Here is a 24,417-nt window from a genome sequence, read left to right as displayed (position 1 = left end):
AGCCATTAAAGAAAGTGCCCCAATGAACTGGGAGGATATTTAAAAGCATTTTCCAACATTGGTTTCCCGTCTTTCGGCCAAAAACCAGGTATGCACACATCCCTTTATTCTCACAATAGTAATGCCAGATACGTTAGGCTAAGAGATACTATCTGGTCAAAGGTTAGCCACTAAGTTTGTGGTTAGCCAGCTAGTCCTTGATACAAGTCCCACACTGTAACCCAGCAATTCTCCAATCCGGTGCCCTCCAGGGTTATGCTCTGAAAGCATATGAGGCTACCACCTTGTTAAAGCTTAGTAGGCCTGGATGGCCTCTTTTACCCCTGAAGGGACGCAGGTGGTGCTGCGGTCTAAACCACTGAGCCTCTTGGGCTTGCTGATCGGAAGGTCGGCGGTTCGAATCTGCTCAACAGGATGAGCTCCCGTTGCTCTGTCCCAGCTCCTGCCAACCTAGCAGTTCGAAAGCACACCAGTGCAAGTGGATAAATAGGTACCACTACGGCGGGAAGGTAAACGGCGTATCCGTGCGCTCTGGTTTCCGTCAGTGTTCTGTTGCACCAGAAGCGGTTTAGTCATGCTGGCCACATGACCCGGAAAGCTGTGTGTGGACAAACGCCGGCTCCCTCGGCCTGAAAGCAAGATGAACACCACAACCCCATAGTCGCCTTTGAATGGACTTAACCATCCAGGGGTCCTTTACCTTTACCCCTGAAACCATTTGAAACTGAGAGCCCCTAAGGGGAAAGACTTACTAACATAAAACTGCTGAAGGCCACTCAAAGCCCATAAGCAAGGGGGGGGGCAGGATATACATATGCACACACACACACACATATAAACAATGGTTGAGTTGGACCTTCCTTGGAAAAGCAGAAACAGTTATCCCAGATATGCAAGGCAGCTCTCTAACCTTCTATTTCTCAAAATCAAGCCAAAAAAATCTAACTCAATGTGGTTAACATGGTATAAAGAATACACAAACTCCAGTTGCTACGGTCCTTCAAATTTTAATTCATTCCATTTAAAAATCCACTTTTCAAAAACCAGAAAGTACTTGCGTTATAGGGTTGCTATATTTCAAAAAGTGAAAATTGATTTGTTGAGCTTTTTTGGGCAAGGTTATTGAGTTTTTTTGTTTTGTTTTGTTTTGTTTTACACTTAACTGGCTTTGTCTGGTAAATTCCGGACATATGGCAACCATATACTTGGAGAGATGAGTATATTTTGTTTCAGATGAGCAAAGCAAACTATTACCTTCAATTTGCATATTTCTTGTAAAGCTTCACTTCTCTCTTTCTTAAGTTCTTCCAATTCCTCTCTTTCCAAAGAATCACAGGAGACAAACTGGATGCATTGAAATATTTTGGGTGGGGGGTGGGGTGGGGTGGAGATTGTTAACAAAGAAATTTTGGAATAATTAGGTCAGTTTTATCCATGATGATACTTAAACACCTACATTGTATAACACTTACATTAACCATTAATGTTGTTATTTTGCAGAGACTGTATTAAATTTTATTTAATAATATTTCATGATTTTATGGGCTTATAGCCGCAATAAATTTTGAATATTTAATAATAAAAATAAAAATAAAACTAATTTAATCCAGTCTTATTAAGAGATTTGCCTGCTACTCCAAAGAATTAGCTTAACTTGCAAAATCAGTAAGTACAAATTGAAGCAGAATAATTAGAAGAGAATCCAACAATCTGGCCTTCGTACATAAACATGTGTGTGTGTTTATCAAAGCCCTAAGTTATTGCTTAATAGCCAATGGTTTTTTAAAAGAAGCTAATAAGACAATTTCATTTTAAAATGCAAGATTGAACAGGGGTTTGCAATATTAAATTCATAAAATCAACCATTAGAAAGACACAAAACTAAAGGGAAAAACCCCAACAATATACTAGCAGGAGAAGGACAATACAGGACAGCTGTATGAAATAAAAGTAACAAATTATTATTGTTATTATCTATTAATTTATTCAATGAATGAATGAATGGATATTCCATGAATGAATGAATGAATGAATGCTTAAATAAACAAAGTCCAGATTGTTGATCAATGTACAGAGCTCCATAACAGACACATTACTTACCTGTGAATCTAGTAATTGGGCAATTTCATGAGCATTAAACGCTGCCTGTCCTTGGGCACCACCTGCCCCATCTAACTGCAAACAGAATAGGTTTCTTGCCACCTGGACAAAATCTAAAACAGAGGCTAAGTGAGCATGAACACGCCTGATCAATGGCAAAAGAAGCAATTTCAAGATTGCGCCCAACTTTTAGCTGCCTGTTGAACAATTGCTATGCTTTCCCAATCTCCCCCAAGTTTCTTCCCTTCACCCATTTCCTATAAAACAACAGCTATGAATTGCATGTAGGGAAATCTGTGAGCATACAAAATGACAGCAGGATTTTTAACAAGTTAGCTACAGTAGGTTAATTGCCATGAGTGTTGTTAACTTTTGGCAACCCTAAAAAGGCTCGGATTAGATGCGAGAGCTGTAGATTCACACACATTCTCCTCTCACTTACCCTGTTTCTCCTAAAATAAGACATAGCCATAAAATAAGCCATAGCAGGATTTCTATGCATTTGCGAAATATAAGCCGTTCCCCAAAAATAAGCCATACCCCGAAAATAAGCCATAGTGACGTGGTACCTCCCATTAAAACAGCCTGGGGAGGAGTGGCTATGCAGCGTACCGATGCGACACGGTTAAAATAAGACATCCCCTGAAAATAAGCCATACTGTGTTTTTTTGAGCAAAAAAATATATAAGACGGTGTCTTATTTTAGGAGAAACACGGTATGGGCGCTGAGTTCATTTAGCCACTTCCTCTTCGGCACAATCCAGAGTTTCCCATTAAATCAGGCACAGGCAAAGTCGGCCCTTCAGACGTTTTGAGACTACAACTCCCATCATCCCTGACCACTGGTCCTGTTAGCTAGGGATGATGGGAGTTGTAGTCCCAAAACATCTGGAGGGCCTGTGCCTGCATTAAATAGTTGGTAAACTATGGGTTGCGCTTCTCCACATACTAGGGACAGAGGCACTTTGGTCTCCCCCCCCCAATGTTTTGGGTTTTTTTTTAGGGGGCCGACCCGTCCCCCATTGTTCTGAGGGCGAACATGGAGCCGGGAGCAAGGCAGCTCAGTGCTGGCAGCTGCTCCTGCTGCTGCCACAACGGCGGCGGGGGGGCAGCTTCCCGTCTTTCCCTTGCCGCTGGGGCCATGCTGCCACTGCATTTGACTCCGCCCCCTGGCTCCACGCGACATCGCACTTAGCAAGCAAACTGTGAGAGAAGCCCACAATATTACACAGAGCTGTCCAATGCAGAGCCTTGTGTGGTCAAGCCTAAACACAGGTTTATTACTGTAATGAATAGGGCTGGGCAATATATTGATGTATCGTCCAAACCCTGTAGGAAGCCCATATCATGATAGCGGTTTCCTAATTTTTGACCTACAAATATATCACAAATCATGCAAAAATTTGTGAAGCCAGCCAATGCCTCTCCACAGCTCCATCCTTATTTCAGACATCGTGATATATCAGTATGTCGTGATGTTTAGCTGATGATCTATCACAGTGTTGAAAACCAGGTATCACCTAGACACCTAGAGAGGAAGGCTTTTCTGTGCAGCATTCCCTGTTACCGTTTCCCTAGAACTCACTTCATTACCTCCAAAAGACACTGTTCCTTTAGGATCCTTTGGTAGCTGCTGCCTTAGGATTTCTTGCTGTTCTTTTGTGGGTTGAATCCCGAGATAATTCAGAGCCTAGAAGCGGGATTTGGCAAGAGAGAAAACACAGGGGTTCGAATTATCTATCTGACAACGATGGGACATTGCAGCTCCTTTTATCTGTGTTGTTTAAACTTGCTCAAGTCGCCTTCCCAGTCTGGGAAGAAGGTGGGATGTAAATAATAATAATAATAATAATAATAATAATAATAATAATAATGCACTAACACACTTCCTATCTCCTATCTCCAACACTGAATGATAGGGTGCATCTGTCCCATAAAAGCCAACTCCTCGCGGCTGAGGTCTCTTCACAAAGGTCTCCCCCAATAAAATATTTGAGGGGGCCCGGCCCCCCACAAAGTTGATGGGCATTACTATTCAAATGGTGTGCAGCTGCTGTGTTTCGTTATCAATTATGTGGGGCAACGCTGGACCCCCCCTCCCCAAATATTTGGCACCCTTGGGTTGGGCTCCCTTGATCTGTTCCTATACATCCACAGAGAGAAAAGTTTTACATACGATCGAAAAGTGTGCTGCGGCGGAATTGAAACCCTGATGCTGCAAAATGCAGCATTTACGTGAAAGAAAGAAAGAAAAAAAGCATTTATGTGGTGGCACTCTGGAGCGTTCAAAGTGGTTCGCGCACATTATCTCAGAACGGCATAAGCGCATGTTTATCCTTTCTCTGCTGCCTAACCCATCCTCTTTGCAATGTTTTAATGGGTCTGCTAGTGGCTGCCAAGAAAGCACACGGAGTATCAGGGCATGTGGGCAACAAGCAAGAGTCCCGAGCGAAAGCTGGCGGGAGCTTTTTAGAGACAATCCAAAGTGGGCCACTCTGAAAACTTCATTCATTCTAGCAGGCTCTTACTGAAAAGGTTGGGGTGTGTGTGCAGGGGTAGATGGTGCTTCTTCTAGGTGTTGGGTGGGAGGGTTACCTATTAAAGTAAGATAAGCAGGGAGATAAAGAAGCCTGGCTGATTTACAGTGCCATTTCCAGGCACCCAAACAAAAGATTTTAAAGAGAGGTTTGAAAAGAGGCATATGCAGCCTGAAACGCAACTCATTGTGGGTTGCATCAGCACTTAGTCTCCTAAAACAAACAACCGACAACAAGAAAAAGGAAAGAAAGAGCAAATTCGGAAGCCCAATCTTCAAGCACTTACAGAAAAAACGATATAAATATTTAAGTGATGTGCCCCTCGCAGCTCTCTCTCCCCCCCCCCTTATTTTTCTGCTCTCGGTATAGATGAAGTGAGAGAAGAGGGTATCACAAAAAAGAGAAATGAGATCTTTTCAGCAAAATAACTTTGGGAAATAGCTGAGGAAGGCGGCGGCGGCGGCAGAACTTTGATAAAAACACCTTGATGAAAGCACTTGAAACGGGGGGGAAATAATAATTGTATCACTGATACCCAAAACACTTTCCTCTCAAACTGTAGGTGTTTCAGGGAAAGAAGAAATTTTTAGTAATGCGAGACTTGACTTCAACTTCTCTATTATCTGCGGGGTTACAAATGCCCCTAAGCGTGAAATCTCCAGCAAATTCCTGCCATAGTTTGCTGGCACAACTTCCCAACTCAGAAGTAGGAGGAAAGAGCAAGGGGTGTCCTTGGCTTGATCTTCACTAACAGGGAAGAGCTCACACTTTCCAAGAGAATACACAAGCTGAAATGCAGCTGTTTTCTGAAACTGACACTTGAATTTTGCAAAGCTGTTTCTCCACCACCACCACCCCCCCTCAAAAAATGTGCACAGACATTCACGTATGTATGCATGCATTGTATTATGAGAGGCTGCTTGCAAAAAAAAAAAAGTGCACTTTGGGCAAACATGCATATGAGGAAAAAGGCACCCAAAAATACTGATGAATTTTCATTAGGTTTTTACATGATTATGGACATAGCAAACTGATATGGAAATGTGGCAAACGGAACTTAAGATTGGGGGGGGGAAATGAGAAACAGCAGTAGAAAACAAATTTAAAATCATTTAAAAACAAATAAATGTGTGTACAAGCAAGACTGCCCTGTTGAATATACTTCCTTGCTCCAAACTCACAATGAATCACAGGCTTCCATATTGTTCTTCTGGGAAATAATCTTTGGCTGGCATCCTGCTCTCGCTGCATGGAGGGAGTGAACACATTGTGGAGTAGCACTTAGTAAGAGTTAAGTAGGATCTGGCCCTTCCATGTAGCCACCATTCAGGGAAGCCACATTCATGACAAGGATGCTCAACGAAGCCAAGCTACTTACTGCAATCAGAGGCCCACCCATACTGTAACACGGGGTTTCCCAAACTTGGGTCTCCCACTGTTTTTGGACTACAAAGCGGGTCGTCCCTAAAAGAGGGCACGTGTTGCAGTGCGACCTGACCACCTGACCCAGTGTTGTGGGGGTAATCGGAAATAAGGCCACAACCCCTGATAGGTCGGTCCCGTGTTGCTGGGGTGCAATCTGACCAATGGAGTGTCCTCTTTTTTAAAATGCATCTCTGGGTTATTTGTGGGGCCTGCCTGGTGTTTTTACATGATTAGAATGTGTTCTTTTATTTAAAATGCATCTCTGGGTTATTTGTGAGGCCTGCCTGGTGTTTTTACATGATTAGAATGTGGGCTTTTATTTAAAATGCATCTCTGGGTTATTTGTGGGGCCTGCCTGGTGTTTTTACATGAGTAGAATGTGTTCTTTTATTTAAAATGCATCTCTGGGTAATTTGTGGGGCCTGCCTGGTGTTTTTACATGAGTAGAATGTGGGCTTTTATTTAAAATGCATCTCTGGGTTATCTGCGAGGCATAAGAATTCATTCATTCATTATTATGGAATCATAGAATCCTAGAGTTGAAAGAGACCACAAGGGCCATCCAGTCCAACCCCCTGCCAAGCAGAAAACACCATCAAAGCATTCCTGACAGATGGCTGTCAAGCCTCCGCTTAAAGACCTCCAAAGAAGGAGACTCCACCACACTCCTTGGCAGCAAATTCCACTGTCCAACAGCTCTTACTGTCAGGAAGTTCTTCCTAATGTTTAGGTGGAATCTTCTTTCTTGTAGTTTGAATCCATTGCTCCATGTCCGCTTCTCTGGAGCAGCAGAAAACAACCTTTCTCCCTCTTCTATATGACATCCTTTTATATATTTGAACATGGCTATCATATCACCCCTTAGCCTTCTATTATTATTATTATTATTATTATTATTATTATTATTATTATTATTATTATTATTATTTTCAAAATATAGTCCAGCACCCCACAAGGTCTGAGGGATAGTGGACCGATCCCCTGCTGAAAAAGTTTGCTGACCCCACTCTAAAACTTTTCTTCAGCTGCATTAACGTGTAAACTCCTCTATTTGGATCTGAATACACACAAGCACTCAGTCCCTGCCACTCTCTTTGTGAGTCCAAAGAGTGCTTGCTGAAATTCATTTACTTGGCAAGAAAGAACAAAAGCTCTACAAGTCCATGTCATAGCCACAAAGTGCTCATAACTCCTGGCCAAAATGGGAATCTTCCAGTTACTTTGGCCGGAGACCTACAGTAATATATTGCAAATTTTAGAGATGGCTAGAAATAAGCTAGTGTGACTATAAAAATATTTTAAAAAGGAAAGACAACAAGGGCCCCGAGCCAAAGTAAATTGCTAGAGCCAAAGTAAATTGCTGAAATTAATGGGATATAAAGTCAATAGGAACTCAAGCACGACTTTCCCTAGATTTGAGCTAAAGGTTCCTGCCTCATTTGCAAAAGGCAGTTCTGATGCTAGGAGAGGAAATCACAGCAGAAAGAGTAGCATCAAAAGCTTGAAAACGTTTTCATCCAGCCAGACCATTTCAATATCTGCTAAATAATTTCATCAGGCAACAAATGTCAATTCAGCACAGCAAACCGTTGGTCTCACGAGTATTATTTACCCGCTTGGAATAGTAATTTCTGTCACCAAACTGCCACAGGAACAAAGGTAAAAAATAAGACCGAAGATATTTACCATCTCTAGTTTATCTGCTTGGAGACGAACAGTGGGGTTTAGGGAAATCTTCCTTCTTTGTGGTCCATAATCATCGCTCCACGTGGGGCCAACAGCTAAGAAGCAACAGGTTGCACATTAATTGGAAATCTAATTGGAACTTTTTCTCCTGAAGGATGTGTTCCGAACTCCTGCTGCTCAAACAACTGGAGCTAATCACCTGAATACCGGAATAAACTCATGTTTGTTATTCACCCCTCCCCCCCTTTAAATGGTAAGCAAGATGCAATTTAAATGTTTATAACAGATCTCAAATGGAAACTGATGGATGCTGCTGAAATATTAGTTCGACCTTCCTGTACGAACCCACCAAGATAACGGGTGGGGTGGGGTGGGGTGGGACAGGGAACCTCACACAAAAACCTGGAGGATAACTGGGGAATGAATGGGCTGTGGATCAAACAGACATTATTGAAACATGAACGGTCATATCATGAGAGAGGCACATGGCTTGCACCTGTGACACCTCTTTTAAAACACAAACAAAAGGAAACAGGAGAGAGAGAGAGAGAGAGAGAGAGAGAAATAAGTTGATACAGGCTGTGACACAGATGCACATAATTTCTTTTGGTGGGGAGGGGGCATTTTTTTGGATATATCCTCCTGCCAAGTCACCAAAACTGCTTTCTAAAACATCCCCCAAAGCCTGCATATTTGCATAACAACAACAACAAGAAGAAGAAGAACAACAACAACAACAACAATTTATTACTTATACCCCACCCATCTGGTCAGGCCTCCCCTGGGTGGCTACTCTAGGAAGCTCCCAACAGAAAATTAAAAACACAATAAAACATCAAACATTAAAAACTTCCCTGAACAGGGTTGCCTTCAGATGTCTTCTAAAAGTCAGATAGTTGTTTATTTCCTTGACATCTGATGGGAGGGCGTTCCACAGGGCGGGCACCACTACCGAGAAGGCCCTCTGCCTGGTTCCTTGTAACCTCACATCTCACAGTGAGGGACCCACCAAAAGGCCCTTGGAGCTGGACCTCAGTGTCCGTGATGAATGATGGGGGTGGAGATGCTCCTTCAGGTATACTGGGCTGAAGCCATTTAGGGCTTTAAAAGTCAGCACCAACATTTTGAATTGTGCTCGGAAACGTACTGGGAGCCAATGTAGGTCTTTCAGGATCAGTAGAAGAAGAGAAGAAGAGTTTGGATTTGATATCCCGCTTTTCACTACCCGAAGGAGTCTCAAAGTGGCTCACATTCTCCTTTCCCTTCCTCTCCCACAACAAACACTCTGTGAGGTGAGTGGGGCTGAGAGACTTCAAAGAAGTGTGACTAGCCCAAGGTCACCCAGCAGCTGCATGTGGAGGAGTGGAGACGCGAACCCGGTTCCCCGGATAACGAGTCTACCGCTCTTAACCACTACACCACACTGGCTCTCAATCCGCTCTTAACCACTACACCACACTGGCTCTCAAGGTTTTCAATCTGCCTACTTCCAGGGAAGCCTGTCCATGTCTATTTGTTTGCCACAGGTGCCCGGTGTGGCACTGCAAAGCATTCTGGGAGTGTTAGTTCATGCAGGGCTCCAGTGTGTTATATGCATGGTTGAGCATGCATGGCTGTACCAACACTAGACAACCCATACATTATTTTACCACCCAAGGTACATGTGCTTTCCGAACACTATTAAAAAAAGGTGTGAATACCCCCAACACATTTTTGCATCTATAGCTGTACGTACATACATGAACTGCCTACTGCCTGTTTAAGACATACAGGAGAAGCGGCTTGGAGGTAAAACAAGGATTTTGCCTTGCGTCCTACCCAACCTTTGGCAAATGTGAAAACAAAATGCAAGGTGCTTTTACACTCATTTTATATCCTTAATATACACGTGCCAAACATATGTTAAGTGCAGAGCCCTATAAGCACTGGAAAATACTTAAGTTTCTATGGCAACTGGATCTTCAGATACACCGGTGTTATTCATCATGCTGTGCCAAAGTGAGACTATTGATTACTAATGCTATAAGACTGGCAGGTTTTCAATCTGCCTACTTCCAGGGAAGCCTGTCCATGCCTATTTGTTTGCCACAGGTGCCCGGTGTGGCACTGCAAAGCATTCTGGGAGTGTTAGTTCACGCAGGGCTCCAGCCAGGCCTACTGAATGGGACTACTGCTGCAGAAACCAGGGCTCATGCTAGAATACACTCAAACAACAACAACAACAATTTATTTGTATGTCGCCCATCTGACTGGGGTGCCTCAGCCCCTCTGTGTGGCTTCCAACAAATGGAAACATCAAACGCAGTAAAACCACAAACATTTAAAAACTTCCCCTATACAGGGCTATCTTCAGATGTCTTCTAAAAGTCAGGTAGTTGTTTATTTCCTTGACATCTGACGGGAGGGGGTTCTAGGGAAGAACTGTCATGGAGGGCAAGCTTATCCAGCGTTACAGATATTCATCATTCAGCCTGGACACTGAGATCCAGTGCCAAGGGCCTTCTGGCGGTTCCCTCACTGGGAGAAGCAAAGCTACAGGGAACCAGGCAGAGGGCCTTCTCGGTAGTGGCGCCCGCCCTGTGGAACGCCCTCCCATCACAGGTCAAGGAGATAAACAACTACCTGACATTCAGAAAATACCTGAAGGCAGCCCTTTTCAGGGAAGTTTTTAATGTGTAATATTTTTGTATCTGATTTTTGTTGGAAGCCGCCCAGAGTGGCTGGGGAAATCCAGCCAGATGGACGGGGTACAACAACTAATAATAATAATAATAATTATTATTATTATTATTATTATTATTATTATTATTATTATTCTCAGGGAGGAAGCTTTTGTATAAGCTTATGGACAACCCCATATTCATAGAATTGTAGAGTTGGAAGGAATCCTGAGGCACATTTAGTCTAACCCGCTGCAATGCAGGAATATGCAGCTGCCCCAAACAGGGATCGAACCTGCAACCTTGGTATTCCCTGAAACAGACTTTGAAAACCATTTATCACTCCCTTTATAGGCAAAGGATCCCTGGACGGTTAAGTCCAGTCAAAGGCGACTATGGGGTTGTTGTGGTGCTCACTTGCTTTTCAGGCCGAGGGAGTCGGCGTTTGTCCGCAGACAGCTTTCTGGGTCATGTAGCCAGCATCACTAAACTGCTTCTGGCGCAACAGAACACTGTGACGGAAACCAGAACATACGGAAACGCCGTTTACCTTCCCGCTGCAGCGGTACCTATTTATCTACTTGCACTGGTGTGCTTTCAAACTGCTAGGTTGGCAGGAGCTGGGACAGAGCAACGGGAGCTCACCCCCTCACGGGGATTCAAACCCCTGACCTTCCAATTGGCAAGCCCAAGAGGCTCAGTGGTCTAGACCACAGCGCCACCCTTTATATCTCACATCTTTTCCATTATGGCACTCAAGGTGACTTACATGGGCCTCCTTGATGGTCTCCCATTCTTTCACTAGCCAGACCCAGATATGTTTAGCTTCAGAAAGGTAACTTTGGGCCAGGCCCTGGCATCCACAGCCCCAAACCCCAGGTGTCAATCCTATAGCTGTACAAGACAAATGAGCAAGGAAAGGGTGTATTGTCCTTGCTGGTTGCAAGCCAGGACAATCCATCCTTCTTCAGCCATCCCACAAAACAGTCAATGGTAATTATATTGCAAAGGGGCTGCTAGACAATCCATCCATTCGTGTTAGGGGAACAATTGGTGCATAATAGAGGCTTTTTCAAAAGGAAAAAGTAAACACATTACATGCTACTCCTGTGAGAAAGGTAATGGCAAGTATGTGATGAGAAAGCAAGGAAGTGAGCGTTTACCCCCAGCAGATGCATCAGCGGTACTGTTGTTTTCATAAAATGCGGGAGATTGCTCTCTCTTCTTGAATCCGGCTTTGGTCTATGAAAGAAAGAACACAAAATAAGGAGGTGCCTTTTGGTAAAGTAGGTCAAGCACCAAATGAACAAATGTCATTAAAAACCAAACACACACACACACACACACACACAGAGAGAGAGAGAGAGAGAGAGAGAGAGAGAGAGACTGATTGCTTTATCTAAACTTCAGATGAATACACAATACATAGCAAAAGCTTTAAAACAAACTTGTTCCCTTTACAACATACACCCATAGAATTATGATAAGCAGCTTTGGAAGAGTGGACTGCATTGACTGTTCTTCAAGCACCCCCAAAACAGCTGGAATAAACCATGGTTATTTAGTTTTTTCCCTCCGCCTGCCGCTGCAAAGAAATCCATCCCCGCCCTATCAACTCATGCAGTGATGCAACCACACTAGAAGGGACACCGTTAACTGCAGAGAGCGAGAGAAGCTACATAAGCCACAAGGAACTTAATCTGGCAGGCCGGACCACTCCGTGGTCACCGAGCCAAACCGCCAGCCACAAAGAACGGGAGGGTGCATTCCATCAGATATGTGGGCAACCCTTAAAGTACTGCAGAACTGGTAAAAAGCGCACTCCCGACTGAGGGCCCCTAGCTAAGGAATTCCAGGCTAGATCCAAGGATGGAAAAAAGGCTTCAATACGCTCCTACCTCCCCGACATGGCTTTTATTTTTAATGTCCAATTTCTCTGAGTAGCTCTACACAGACAGTGGCTACGGCGGTGGTCCCGAGAACGAGGAGATCCGAAGCAGGAACTGGGAGCCATTTATTACTCAAAAGGCACGTAGAGGTTTTCCATCAGGGAACGTATAACTTTTGCCAGACAGATCCCTGCCCTTTTCTGACTTAAAAAAACCCCCAGTAGCATTGAGAATTTCCACTGTTTCGTGCCGTGTCATAAAATTCTAGAAAGTGTTAATGGCTTAAAAAAAAAAAAAGGAGCAAGGGAAAATTGGATCACATGTCCCAGGGAAGCTCTGATTGATTGGTTGATTGATTGATTGATACAAGGAGCTGAAAGTGGTGTGCATGACTCTCCTCCTCCCCATCTTATCCACCCCAACACCCTTGCGAGGTAGGTGAGGCTGAGGGTGAGTGACTGGCCCAAGGTCACCCAGTGAGCTTTCATGGCTGAGTGGGGATTCGAACCCTGGTCTCCCAGGTTCCTAGTCTGACACTCTAACCACTACACCACACTGGCTCCCACTTGTTCATGGCTTTTAAAGGACTCTGTTTTATACATGACAGTGCAGGCACATCTCAGTTACATGCAAGACTCCTGGAAAAATTCAGGTTGCAAATCTAATGCAAGGGGATGGAGAATGTATTGTATGAACGATCGTGTTTTGCTTTCCTCCTTCTGTTTGTCATTTCCCGAGGGAGAAATTTATTTACAGTACAGTACGGTCCTATGCATATCTATGTTCCTCTTGTGTCTGATGGGAGTTTACTCCCAAGAAAGCATGCTTAGGATCCAAATGGACTCCCAGTTCATCAAAATAATGCTTAAAAGAAACGAGGACACCCAACAGAACGAAATAGAAATGTTATTCAGTTCATTGAAATTTCTCCAGATGTATTAGCATGGCTTATGCTGGATTTTATATTTCAAAGAAGAGCATGTTTTTCATGCAGAGCTTTGGGGTTTTATTGGCTGGCAGGGAGGGAGGGAGGTGGGGAGGAGGAGGAATCATGTGTCTGTTCAAACTTCCTTACTTCCTCCATACTAAGAATGATGACAGGATGCTGGCTGCGGGAAGAAGCCACACAGAACACTTGGCAGAGAAACCATCCCTACTCTTTCTTTCCTTTTTTAATTTTTAAAAAATGTATTTTCCTCTCGACTGTTTGAACTGAGGAAGAGCTTAACATATCTCAATAGCTGGTGGAGCTCATGAATTTGCCTACATACAAAAAGAAACCCTGCTTGCCACTTACGTTCCATCAGACCAACACAGATAAGAAAACTTCAATATAAATTAAGGTGAGTTTTTTCTTAAGGAAAGGAAGATTTTAAGATTATTATTTTTTTATGTAGCAAAATAAGGAACGTATGTGTGTTGGGGCACACACGGTACAAATGAAAGCGAGCCTTTGACAGGGGGGGGCAACCTTTGGATAGCTCACTTAGCAGAGCATGAGACTCTTAATTTCAGAGTTGTGGCTTCGAGTCCCACATTGGACAAAAGATTCCTGCAATCCTACAAATCCGCTCCACTTAAATGTGGGGAGGAGTCGCGGTGGACCACGTGGCTACCCACTCCCCTCCGGGGGCAGGGGACGGAGTCCCGCGTTGCCCGGAGGATTCTGGCCATGTCATCAACCATCCAGCCAATCCACTGGCTGGGGAGGCGTGGCTGGGACCCATTTAAACAGATGCGCGAGCCGGAGAGCCTCCTCTCGGCTCGCTTCCTCAATCTGGGTGTTTTCTGTGCTTGCTGCGCTCTTCACCACGGCGCCTGCTGCCTCTTTCACTGCCTGCCGACGAGCCACGCTTGATACCTCCGTCCCTCCGTGAAATTGCCTCCTGCCTCTGAAAACAACTGATGAGCGTGGTATCATTTGTCGGTGTGTGTGTGTGTGTGAGAGAGAGAGAGAGAGGGGGAGAAAGGCAGGCCATTTGGCAGGGTTCAGAGCCGAGTGTGTGGTGTGGGGGCATTACACGTTTCCTGTTCGCTTGCTTTGAGGGTTTGGGCTTCGCTGCCGCGTTCCTGTCTCTGTGTGTGTGGCGTGTGTGTGTGTGTGTGTGTGTGTGTGCAGGGCAGGCCATTTGGGAGGGTTATATGATTCTATCTGAGGCCGCTGTCCTATATACCAGTAACAGGGATGAGCAACCTTTTTTTCTGTCAAGGGCCATCATTTATGAAATGCACACTGGTAGTTGGTTGAAGTCACAACTGGGCGAGGTTGGAGCTAAAAGCAAGTGGCGCCACCCTTTCCCTCTCTTTCCTCCTTTTCCTAACACAACCCTCTTCTTCCCTTCGTTGTCAGCTACATAAAATTACACAGAAAGCTACATCCCGACATAGGGCTGCCAGCTGCCCATTCCTTCTATGCCTGCATGCCTGGGTGCAAGTCCCACTGAACCCAGTGGGCAGTGCCGGATTTACATATAAGCTAAACAAGCTATAGCTTAGGGCTCCACTCTCTTGGGGGCACCCCAAAAAAATAAAGAGGAAAAAACCTGGATGTACATTTCCAAAAATATAAGCTAAATAAAATAAAACCTACATACAGCAACAGTTTTTTGTGTTGTGTAGGCTCCTGTGTGATGTACGTAATGGGCCCCGCCTGCTAGCCTGCTCCCTAAAATATCACTGGTTTGCTCATTTCTATATATAGGGTGCCAACATTCTGCATTTGCAAATGGCTTTAGATACCTATTAGGTCCATAAATTACCATACAGCATATATTCAACACAAAAAAACAGCGACAATTTGTTGTTGACAAAGGACAGCTGGACATATAAAGGGCCCCATTACCTTCAGTAGCTTAGGGCTTCATCAAACCTAAATCCGGCCCTGCCAGTAGGGCTTGGTTATATATGGTTTTTATCAGTATCTGTAATATGTGTCTTTCTGATGCAACGGCCTGTGGGCTATGCAAATAAATAAAGTTTGTTGTTGTTGTTGTTGTTGTTGTTGTTGTTGTTGTTGTTGTTGTTGTTCCAAGCTAGACATATAGCCAGTCACTTGTGCCTTCTGAAAGAACAGGCTGCTCCTACATACAGACAGACCGATGTGTAGGCGAGGAGGTCAAGGAAATGATTTCTGCTAAAACAACTGGCTGCCTGTGAAATTTGCGACGAGCAGGACTTGAATAATCTATCTAGTTTAGCAGTTTGCTTGCTGATCGCTGCCCCTTTGTGAACAGGAAGACGACCCTTAAATTGGTTTTCAGGGAATACTTGCCACATTCAGAATAGACATCTTTGAGTCAACGCTCTCATTCGGAGACAAAGATGGAGTAAGCTGCAGCCCGTATCCATCCGAAGTTAACAAGCTGGAGGGGGGCGGCGCAGTTCCCGCTTGACTGGAAAGAGGTTCATGTCGAATGAAAGCGATTTCCCACGAGGAGTTAGATCTAAAAATGAAGTAACAGGTTGGACACAGGTATTGTACGTTGCATTCTTCCTGAAAGAATAAAGATCTCCCTGTAATTATCAAAATATGTCAGGCAGCAAGTGATGTAAGTAAAATTCAGTGGGACAGAAACCTGTTGCACCAACTTTTTGTTTTATTATTGCACTTGTTCTTGATGGCTAGAAGGGCCAAATTTGTGAGGGTCTTACGTTTTTTTAATGTGCTGTGACTAGCCCAGAACGTTTGGGCTTAGATGGCACCTGTCTCGGGAGACAATGGAGTGCGTCTACGGGGCTGGGGTCAAACCGCTGGAGAATCACAGCACCTGAAAGTATCAGGATTTATGCCAGTATGCCAGGGAGTTCTTTTGAACAGCTCTATATTTTAGCATTTCCAACAACACATGTCCGAAATTCTCTCTCTAATCATGAGGGCTGGAGACATAAATCAACCAAATCTATACTAGGGAAGACAGGCAGGTGTAAAAGGCAGCGTTCGGAGGACTTGTTTTGTAAGGCAGTTGTTACCTCAGCTTTGTTCTGTTGATTAGGCTTCTTGCCTCTTCATAGGTGATTCCAATCAATGACTCCTTGTTAATGGAAACAAGCTGGTCCCCAGCTCTCAGCCGACCATCCTAGCAAGAACAAGGACAGTCGTTGGCACTTGTTTTTGCAATCAAGTTGCCGTAAGAGGTCAAGGCAAACTCTCCAAATTTATAAACTCCCGAGGTTTTTCAGTCTGTCAAATTGCCTTTGGAGAAGGGGAGGGTCACATTTGATCTGGTAAGAGTGGCAGACTCGGCCTGGTACAAATAAGTGCCCGGCTTAACCAGGCTGCTCTCTGCTCCTCGCTCTGCTCAGTCTATGAACTGTATGTGTGAGTTTTTTGTACGACTGTGTAGAAGTGTAGAGCTGAAAGGGACACCAATGGTCATCTAGTCCAACCCCCTGCAATGCAGGAATCGCAGCTAAAGCATCCACAAGTGGCCATTCAAACTCTGCTCAAAAACCTCCAATGAAGGGGAGTCCGCCACCTTCTGAGGTAGCCCGTTCCACGGCTGAACAGATCTTACCATCAGAATTGTTCTTCCTAATGTTTAGTTCATGGGTCAGCAAACTTTTTCAGCAGGGGGCCGGTCCACTGTCCCCTCAGACCTTGGGGGGGCCAGACTATGTTTAAAAAAATAATGAAAGAATTCCTATGCCCCACAAATAACCCAGAGATGCATTTTAAATAAAAGCACACATTCTACTCACGTACAAACACCAGGCAGGCCCCACAAATAAACCAGAGATGCACTTTAAATAAAAGGACACATTCCACTCATGTAAAAACATGCTGATGCCAGGACCGTCCACAGGCTCGATTTAGAGGGCGATTGGGCCGGATCCGGCCACTGGGCCTTAGTTTGCCTAACTATGTTTATGCTGGACTCTCTTTCTTTTAATTGAATTCACTGGTTTGGGTCTCACAGCAGAAAACAAGCTTGCTCGATCTTCCATGTGACAGCTCTCCAGATATTTAAAGAAGGCTTTCATACCACCTCCCAGTCTTCTCTTCTCCAGGATAAATTAACATTATGCTGTATTTGTGTTTCTGTTTTTTTTAAGTATGTGGTAGGTCAAGTGTGTGACAAATGACTAACAAGTCTAACCACCGCCAGCAACAAACAGTGCAAACCTTCTATGGGATACCAAGGAGGAAGAAAAAACCTCAACTCTCAGCATGCATATTAGAAGAAGGAATTCGAGCAGAGCCTTGTCGCTGATGCACAAGTTTTCTATGTGTAGGGAGGTTTTATCCATTCAGTCTCCTTTATCGGCATATAGAGAGTGTGTGTTGTATACATGGATGAGAACACAACACAAGTAACAAAACACAGTAGGAGGCACTTTTAGGTAAAACTATCCAGACATCGTGAGAAACAAAGGGGGCTCTAAAAATCTATGGTGACGTTATTTCATGGCGTCGCTCAAAAATTCCGCCAGATTCTCCACAGCGTCATTCCTACAGTTTTTCAGCAGACAGGACACCCTGGAAGAGGTTATAGAAATGGACGCCTATTAAAAATGTTGGTACCCTTAACATGCATTCTGAACTACTAGGGTCCCAACAGCACTGCACTATATCTGTGTGTTTGTCTGTAGAGCTAAGGTAAAGGTAAAGGACTCCTGGACCATTAAGTCCAGTCAAAGGAGACTATGGGGTTGTGGCGCTCATCTTGCTTTCAGGCCGAAGGATCCGGCGTTTGTCCACAGACAGCTTTCCGGGTCATGTGGCCAGCATGACTAAACCGCTTCTGGCGCAATGGGACACCACGACGGAAGCCTGAGCGCAGGGAAACACTACTTACCTTCCTGCTGCAGTGGTACCTATTTATTTACTTGTACTGGTGTGCTTTCGAACTACTAGGTTGGCAGGAGCTGGGACAGAGCAATGGGAGCTCACCCCATCACACGGATTTGAACCACCAACCTTCCGATCGACAAGCCCAAGAGGCTCAGTGGTTTAGACTACAGCGCCACCCGCACTTCAGTCCGATAACTCTGCTTTTGATTTAGCAGAGAGCAAAATATACTCAACAGTGTGTTAAAATGCAAGTTGTGGAACAGAAGTAGAGATGTGAAGGCCTGGAAAACCCCCCGGAAAAATTCGGGAAAAACCCGTTTTTTTTCCTGAAGCCTTGTTTTGTTTTTCCGAAAAATTGGAAAAAAATAGATTATGGAATGTTTTATTTTAACATGATGAATAAAATATTTTAAGATAAGGGGTTCAAATATTTTATAAATCATTTCTAAAAAATATGTATGGTATCAGATTCTTCTAATTTCTGTGAGGACAAGCAAGTCCTAGGTTACAAACTGAACTCTCCAATGCAAGAACAAGATACATTTCTTCCTTTAGGAGGTGCTGTTGTCACCAGAAAAGAAAAAGGTTTCGGTTTTGTTTTTGCATGCGTGTGGTATGCATTGGTTCTGTTCCTCTTCACTAGGCCTCAAAGCACTGGAAGAAAATATAGAGCAACAAAAAGGGCCTGAAAGTATATACTTAATTACAGCTCAGAAAATGATTCTGATTAAATTTCATGCCCATTCATTGAAACTTAGTCCCACTTCCTTCTCCAGTTCTTTTTATGAGATTTTTTTTTAAAATACCGTGGAGAGGAAATATGAATAATTGTAACTTCTGGATTTTTAAAAATTGTTTTGTGGAGTTTTTTTTGTTCCACATAAACTAGTAAACAGTTCAGGAGATTGTTGCTCCATTTGTTACAAATACAAATAAATATTATTTTAAAAGTAAATTCTGTTTGTAATAATTGTTTGGATACGCTATATTTTTAATATGCTAGTTGTGATAATTTTATGCCCATTAAAATTGTCCTTAGTTATATTTTATGTTTCTAAAGTAACAGAATGACTTTCAGTCTGGAAAAGAAAAAAGAAGTGCTAACGTAGCATTTTTTTCAATTTCCCTGAAAATTTTCGTTTCCCCCCGAAAAAATCCGGGTTTTTTTTCCCCAAGCTTCAAAATTTCCGGAAATTTTGCATCTCTAAACAGAAGGGGTCCCTGTAGATGAAGCTTGTATTGTATTTCCACTATTTTATCCTGGAGGGGAGCAATAGCCACTGTGATGAAGCGAAGCAAGTCCTCACAGCTAGAGCTGTCAAAATCAGCAATAGGTGGATTGGAGAGCCGCGTGGATGACAGAGGATGAAGGGACAGGGAAGGGGATAATCAGGCAGTACTAGATGTTCTGGAAAGGAGAAGCTGGCATTAGGAGCTGAACTACTTTGCTGCTGCAAAGCAGAGTATCAGATCAGCGAGAGATATCAGTGGAATTTCACTGGGCACAAAATTGGACACAGATGGTTGTTTTGTTTTAGAATTAAGCCACAGACAGTTTGTGAGAAGTTTCTGTACCAGTTAATCCAGCTCTGAGCTGGATTAATTCGCACCAGAGGGGTGGGGGTAAGGGATCCAGTTTCAAACAGCTATACATGCAACCTCGGCGAACATTTGGACCGAGCAGATGCAACAGCGGAGAGCCCAAAGACTTTGGCGCCAATAATTTAGCGCGCAGTTCAGGGAAATGTGGGTGGGTGGCTGGGGAGGTGGAGAACGAGGCCGGAAAAAAGTGCTTTTGCACTCAGCTCAAACCAACGTTTAGCCTTCAGCACATCACATTTCTGTTTTTGCCAAGTTCTACACTTAAAATTAAAAAAGAGGCTCTTTAAAAAAAATCAGAGCAAGCAGCAATTCAGTCTGTGAAAACTGCAGACCCTCCAAGTGTCTCTATTTTCCAGGAAGAGTCCCAGACTTACAGAAGCCATCCTGGTTCCTGCTTTGAAACCGCAATGTCCTGCTTCTCCTTAGGATGTCCCAATTTTCATCAGAGAAACGTTGAAGGGTACTGTAGAACACCCCTATTTTCATTGGAGAAATATTGGGGAGTATGGAGTTATGTGACCCCCCCCCCCTGAGCCAAGGAGATAAGATACAGCCTTTAGAAGACATCTGAAGGAAGCCCTGTATAGGGAAGGTGTTTTTTTTTTTAATGTTTGGTTATGTTTTTATACAGGTATATGTTGGAAGCTGCCCGGAGAAGCTGGGGCAACACACTCAGATAGGTGGGGATATAAATAATAAAACTATTATTATTATTATTATTATTATTATTATTATGGAATAAGACATCCATATTTTTTATCAGAGAAATGTTGAGGGGTATGGAATTGCTGCCAACATGAAAACAACAGAAATTCTAAGCATATAGGTCACTTCTGAAGGCACAAAAGTACTCTATAAAGATGTTCAGTCACAAATCCTTATGCATTGCAAGGGGTTGGACTAGACGACCCACAGGACCCCTTCCAACTCTACGATTCTATGAGTATACCAGGCTGATAAAACTAGAGAGGCTGATTATTCCCATTTTACTGACACAGAACTGAGGCAGGTACAGGATCTGAACCGAAAATTTCAGGGCAGAATGCGTCAATAACCACTGAAATCCTAACCACAGGCATAAGCAAACTCGGCCCTCCAGATGTTTTGGGACTACAACTCCCACCATCCCTAGCTAGCAGGACCAGTGGTCAGGGATGATGGGAGTTAGGCTGACTTTGCCTATGCCTGCTCTAAATCAATAGCGAGAATCTCTTCTTCGCAATGCCTGGAGGCTATCCCAAAGGGATGCCCGGTTATGAGAGCACGAGTTGATAAACTGACACTAATCAAATGAAGGCCGCTGTTGCCACTGGGGGGAAGGATGGCTAGAAAAAGAGAGAGAAATCAGGAAATCAGGCAGAGGCCAGAGTGTGAGCTTGTGGGCTAAGACACACACACACCCAGCCAGAGCCTAGATATGGCAATGGATGAAGAAAACAGTGATTCCTTGAAACTTTACCTATGGCAAGAAAAAGGAAGGATGCCACACATTTATTTTATCATGCACACGATTAAACCACTGATTGCTTTTTAATATACACACCAGCAGCCTAAATATGAAAATGCATGCAACAACCTATTCCACAAGAAGCTAATCCTGGTTTGCTTTCTTAGATGCCAGTTTATAACTTCTGATACTATACCACTGAGCAACAGCATCTCGTTTGTTCCTCGGTGCTTATTCTTTTTTGACTAGGCTAAAATACTTCTTAGCTGGCGGTGTCAAGCAACACAAGTGGCAACAGTGGCCTCTGGTGGAACTGCTGCCAAACAGCACACACAAACCTCACCTTAAGCTCCTTAACTGCCTATAAATTGTAGGATTGATTTGGAGGGGATGGGACTTGGGACTTAAATTTGAGAAAAGCGTAAACAAGCATAAATAGTTTTCTTTAGATTGGCACGCTTTCAAAAGGAGGAGTTAAAAATTTGACAGCCGTGCTATAATTAAATGCACTTTAAAGTTAATTGGGTAAGGGGATCCCTGACTGTTAAGTCCAGTCACGGACGACACTGGGGTTGCAGCACTCATCTCGCTTTACTGGCCAAGGGAGCTAGCGTTTTGTCTGCAGACAGCTTTCCGGGTCATGTGGCCAGCATGACTAAGCCGCTTCTGGCGAACCAGATCAGCACACGGAAACGCCGTTTACCTTCCCGCCGGAGCGGCACCTATTAATCTACTTGCACTTTGACGTGCTTTTGATCTGCTAGGTTGGCAGGAGCAGGGACCGAGCAACGGGAGCTCACCCCGTCGCGGGGATTCGAACCGCCGACCTTCTGATCGGCAAGCCCTAGGCTCATGCACATCATTTCTGGTAATTAAAGGCACCGACCACCATCTAATGAAGGCCAAAAGGTTATATGCGAATGCCACAGAGCTTTTTCTGCTATAAATCACCAAAAATGAAGCCTAACGGAGGTCCCAACACAAGCTTTCCATGCTGCTAAGTTCAATAACGAGAAAGGGGAGGAGGGAGAAGACTTGTAACAGGAGGCCATTGAGAGCCTTCATTATTTCCAGTGCTGTGCTCTTCTTGTTATGTTTTATGGCCCAGTTTCCAGGCTGGGCTAAAATTAAAAGCAAGTCAACTTTGAGCCTCTATCTGACTTTTTTTTTTTACGCGAGGCGTATATGAATCTAGCTGCGCTGGGGTTCACAATTCAATGCTTGTAAAGCAGAATGGTGATAAAGACAGAAAGGATATTTCAGGGGGACAGGGATGAAAACAATACGCCCGGCAGGGCATGTGCTCTATTTACACACACGGGGCACTCTGCTAGACTGGTAAAGAAAAAGCGATTTATATGCATTGGATGTACTATATAACATTGTGCCACTAGGTGGCGATGTGGAGTTCCGTTTTCCTCTACCTGTTTTCCCTGTTTAAACTGACAACTCTTTAAACTCAAACGCTCCTTTGAGGTCTCTAGATCCAGCCAGGGCTTGAGGGAGCGCAGCCAATGCATCTGTAAATCCTCTCTATCAATGCCTGTATTAGATATCTCCCATTACTTTCAATGGAAGCAATTAAGTGAAAACACAACGCACGGTAACTAAATAGGACTGAACGTGCTTTTCTTAGCAGGGGGTAACAAATAAGGCAATAACTTGGCACATAAAGCTAACACCGTTTTAGGCGACTGGAAACTGGAGTGCAGTTTCAAAGATTTAGGGAATTAATCTGGTGCTAGTAAGACTTAATTGGAGTATCCTGTTCCGTTGTGGGCATGCAAATTTCAGGAAGGATGAAAAAAAAAACTTGGAAAAGGTTTAGAGAGGAGCTATGAAAATGACGAAGGGCGGTTTTTTACAAGCTAAGAGGAGTGGTGCATTTCAGCCAGGGAAAGGATGGTTGAAGAAGAAGAAGAGGAGGAGGAGGAGGAGGAGGAGTTTGGATTTGATATCCTGCTTTATCGCTACCCGAAGGAGTCTCAAAGCGGCTCACATTCTCCTTTCCCTTCCTCCCCCACAACAAACACTCTGTGAGGTGAGTGGGGCTGAGAGACTTCAGAGAAGTGTGACTAGCCCAAGGTCACCCAGCAGCTGCATGTGGAGGAGCGGGGAAGCGAACCCGGTTCCCCAGATTACGAGTCTACCACTCTTAACCACTACACCACACTGGCGGGACTATGTTGCTATTTTACAAGTATTTATGAGATCATTCAAATGAGGGGTGGGAATAATTGCTTACTCTATCCACAGCCTATGGGAAAGACAAAGACATCTACTGTAGACATCAGGAAATATTTTAAGTGAAAGAGGTTCTGCAGTGGAACAGACTGCCCAAGTAATGAGTTAATCTTCATCCCTAAGGTAAGTATACAGGTAAAACTAGAAAAATTAGAATATTGTGGGAAAAGTCCATTTATGTAAGCAATTGTTTTCATTAGCTACTGGAGTTGAATATATGAGATAGACTCATGACATGCAAAGCGAGATATGTCAAGCCTTTGCTTGTTATAATTGTGATGATTATGACGTGCAGCTGATGAAAACCCCAAAGTTAAAATTGTTAATTTGGAGTTCTCATCAGCTGTACGCCATAATCATCACAATTATAACAAATAAAGGCTTAACATAGCTCGCTTTGCATGTCATGAGTCTATCTCAGTGTTTTTCAACCTTTTTTGGGCAAAGGCACACTTGTTTCATGAAAAAAATCACGAGGCACACCACCATTAGAAAATGTTAAAAAAAATTAACTCTGTGCCTATATTGACTATATATAAAGTAATTTTTCAATTTTTCCCACGGCACACCAGGCAACATCTCGCGGCACACTAGTGTGCCGCGGAACAGTGGTTGAAAAACACTGGTCTATCTCATATATTAGTTTCACCTTTTAAGTTGAATAACCTTCCCATGATATTCTAATTTTTCGGGTTTCACCTGTGTGTATGTATGTGTATGTATATGTATATGTATATATGTGTGTGTGTGTGTGTGTATATATATATATATATATATATATATATATGTATATGGAGAGGTAGATCTATCAGGGATGTTTATGGTGCTGAACTGTCTTCCTTGGCATTAAGATGGCCATGTCTCCTACTTTACAAAGGGCAGTCCTCTACAGTGGTACCTTGGTTCTCAAACTTAATCCGTTCCGGAAGTCCGTTCCAAAACCAAAGCGTTCCAAAACCAAGGCGCGCTTTCCCATAGAAAGTAATGCAGAACGGATTAATCCATTCCTGACTTTTAAAAACAACCCCTAAAACAG

General features: G+C 43.6%; 1 protein-coding gene across 2 annotated transcripts in view; it reads right to left on the bottom strand.

Moving 5' to 3' along the window:
• The window catches only part of STXBP4 (syntaxin binding protein 4), a 120,769-nt gene that overhangs the window by 82,568 nt on the left and 13,784 nt on the right, over positions 1 to 24,417 (bottom strand). The window contains exons 5-11 of one of the 2 annotated variants that reach the window (XM_033138725.1): positions 16,267 to 16,373; positions 15,569 to 15,740; positions 11,572 to 11,650; positions 7,749 to 7,843; positions 3,694 to 3,790; positions 2,101 to 2,213; positions 1,255 to 1,344 (exon numbers count right to left, since the gene is read on the bottom strand). In XM_033138725.1, coding sequence (XP_032994616.1) covers positions 1,255 to 1,344; positions 2,101 to 2,213; positions 3,694 to 3,790; positions 7,749 to 7,843; positions 11,572 to 11,650; positions 15,569 to 15,740; positions 16,267 to 16,373 — 753 coding nt within the window. Of the gene's footprint in view, positions 1 to 1,254; positions 1,345 to 2,100; positions 2,226 to 3,693; positions 3,791 to 7,748; positions 7,844 to 11,571; positions 11,651 to 15,568; positions 15,741 to 16,266; positions 16,374 to 24,417 lie in introns of both variants that reach the window. The other variant, XM_033138726.1, reaches the window with a different exon arrangement.

This window comes from Lacerta agilis, chromosome 2 (assembly GCF_009819535.1).
Source record: "Lacerta agilis isolate rLacAgi1 chromosome 2, rLacAgi1.pri, whole genome shotgun sequence".
NCBI classification, from domain to species: Eukaryota; Metazoa; Chordata; class Lepidosauria; order Squamata; family Lacertidae; genus Lacerta; species Lacerta agilis.
Note: the sequence above shows the minus strand (reverse complement) of the source record. Positions and strands in the feature narration are given on the sequence as shown.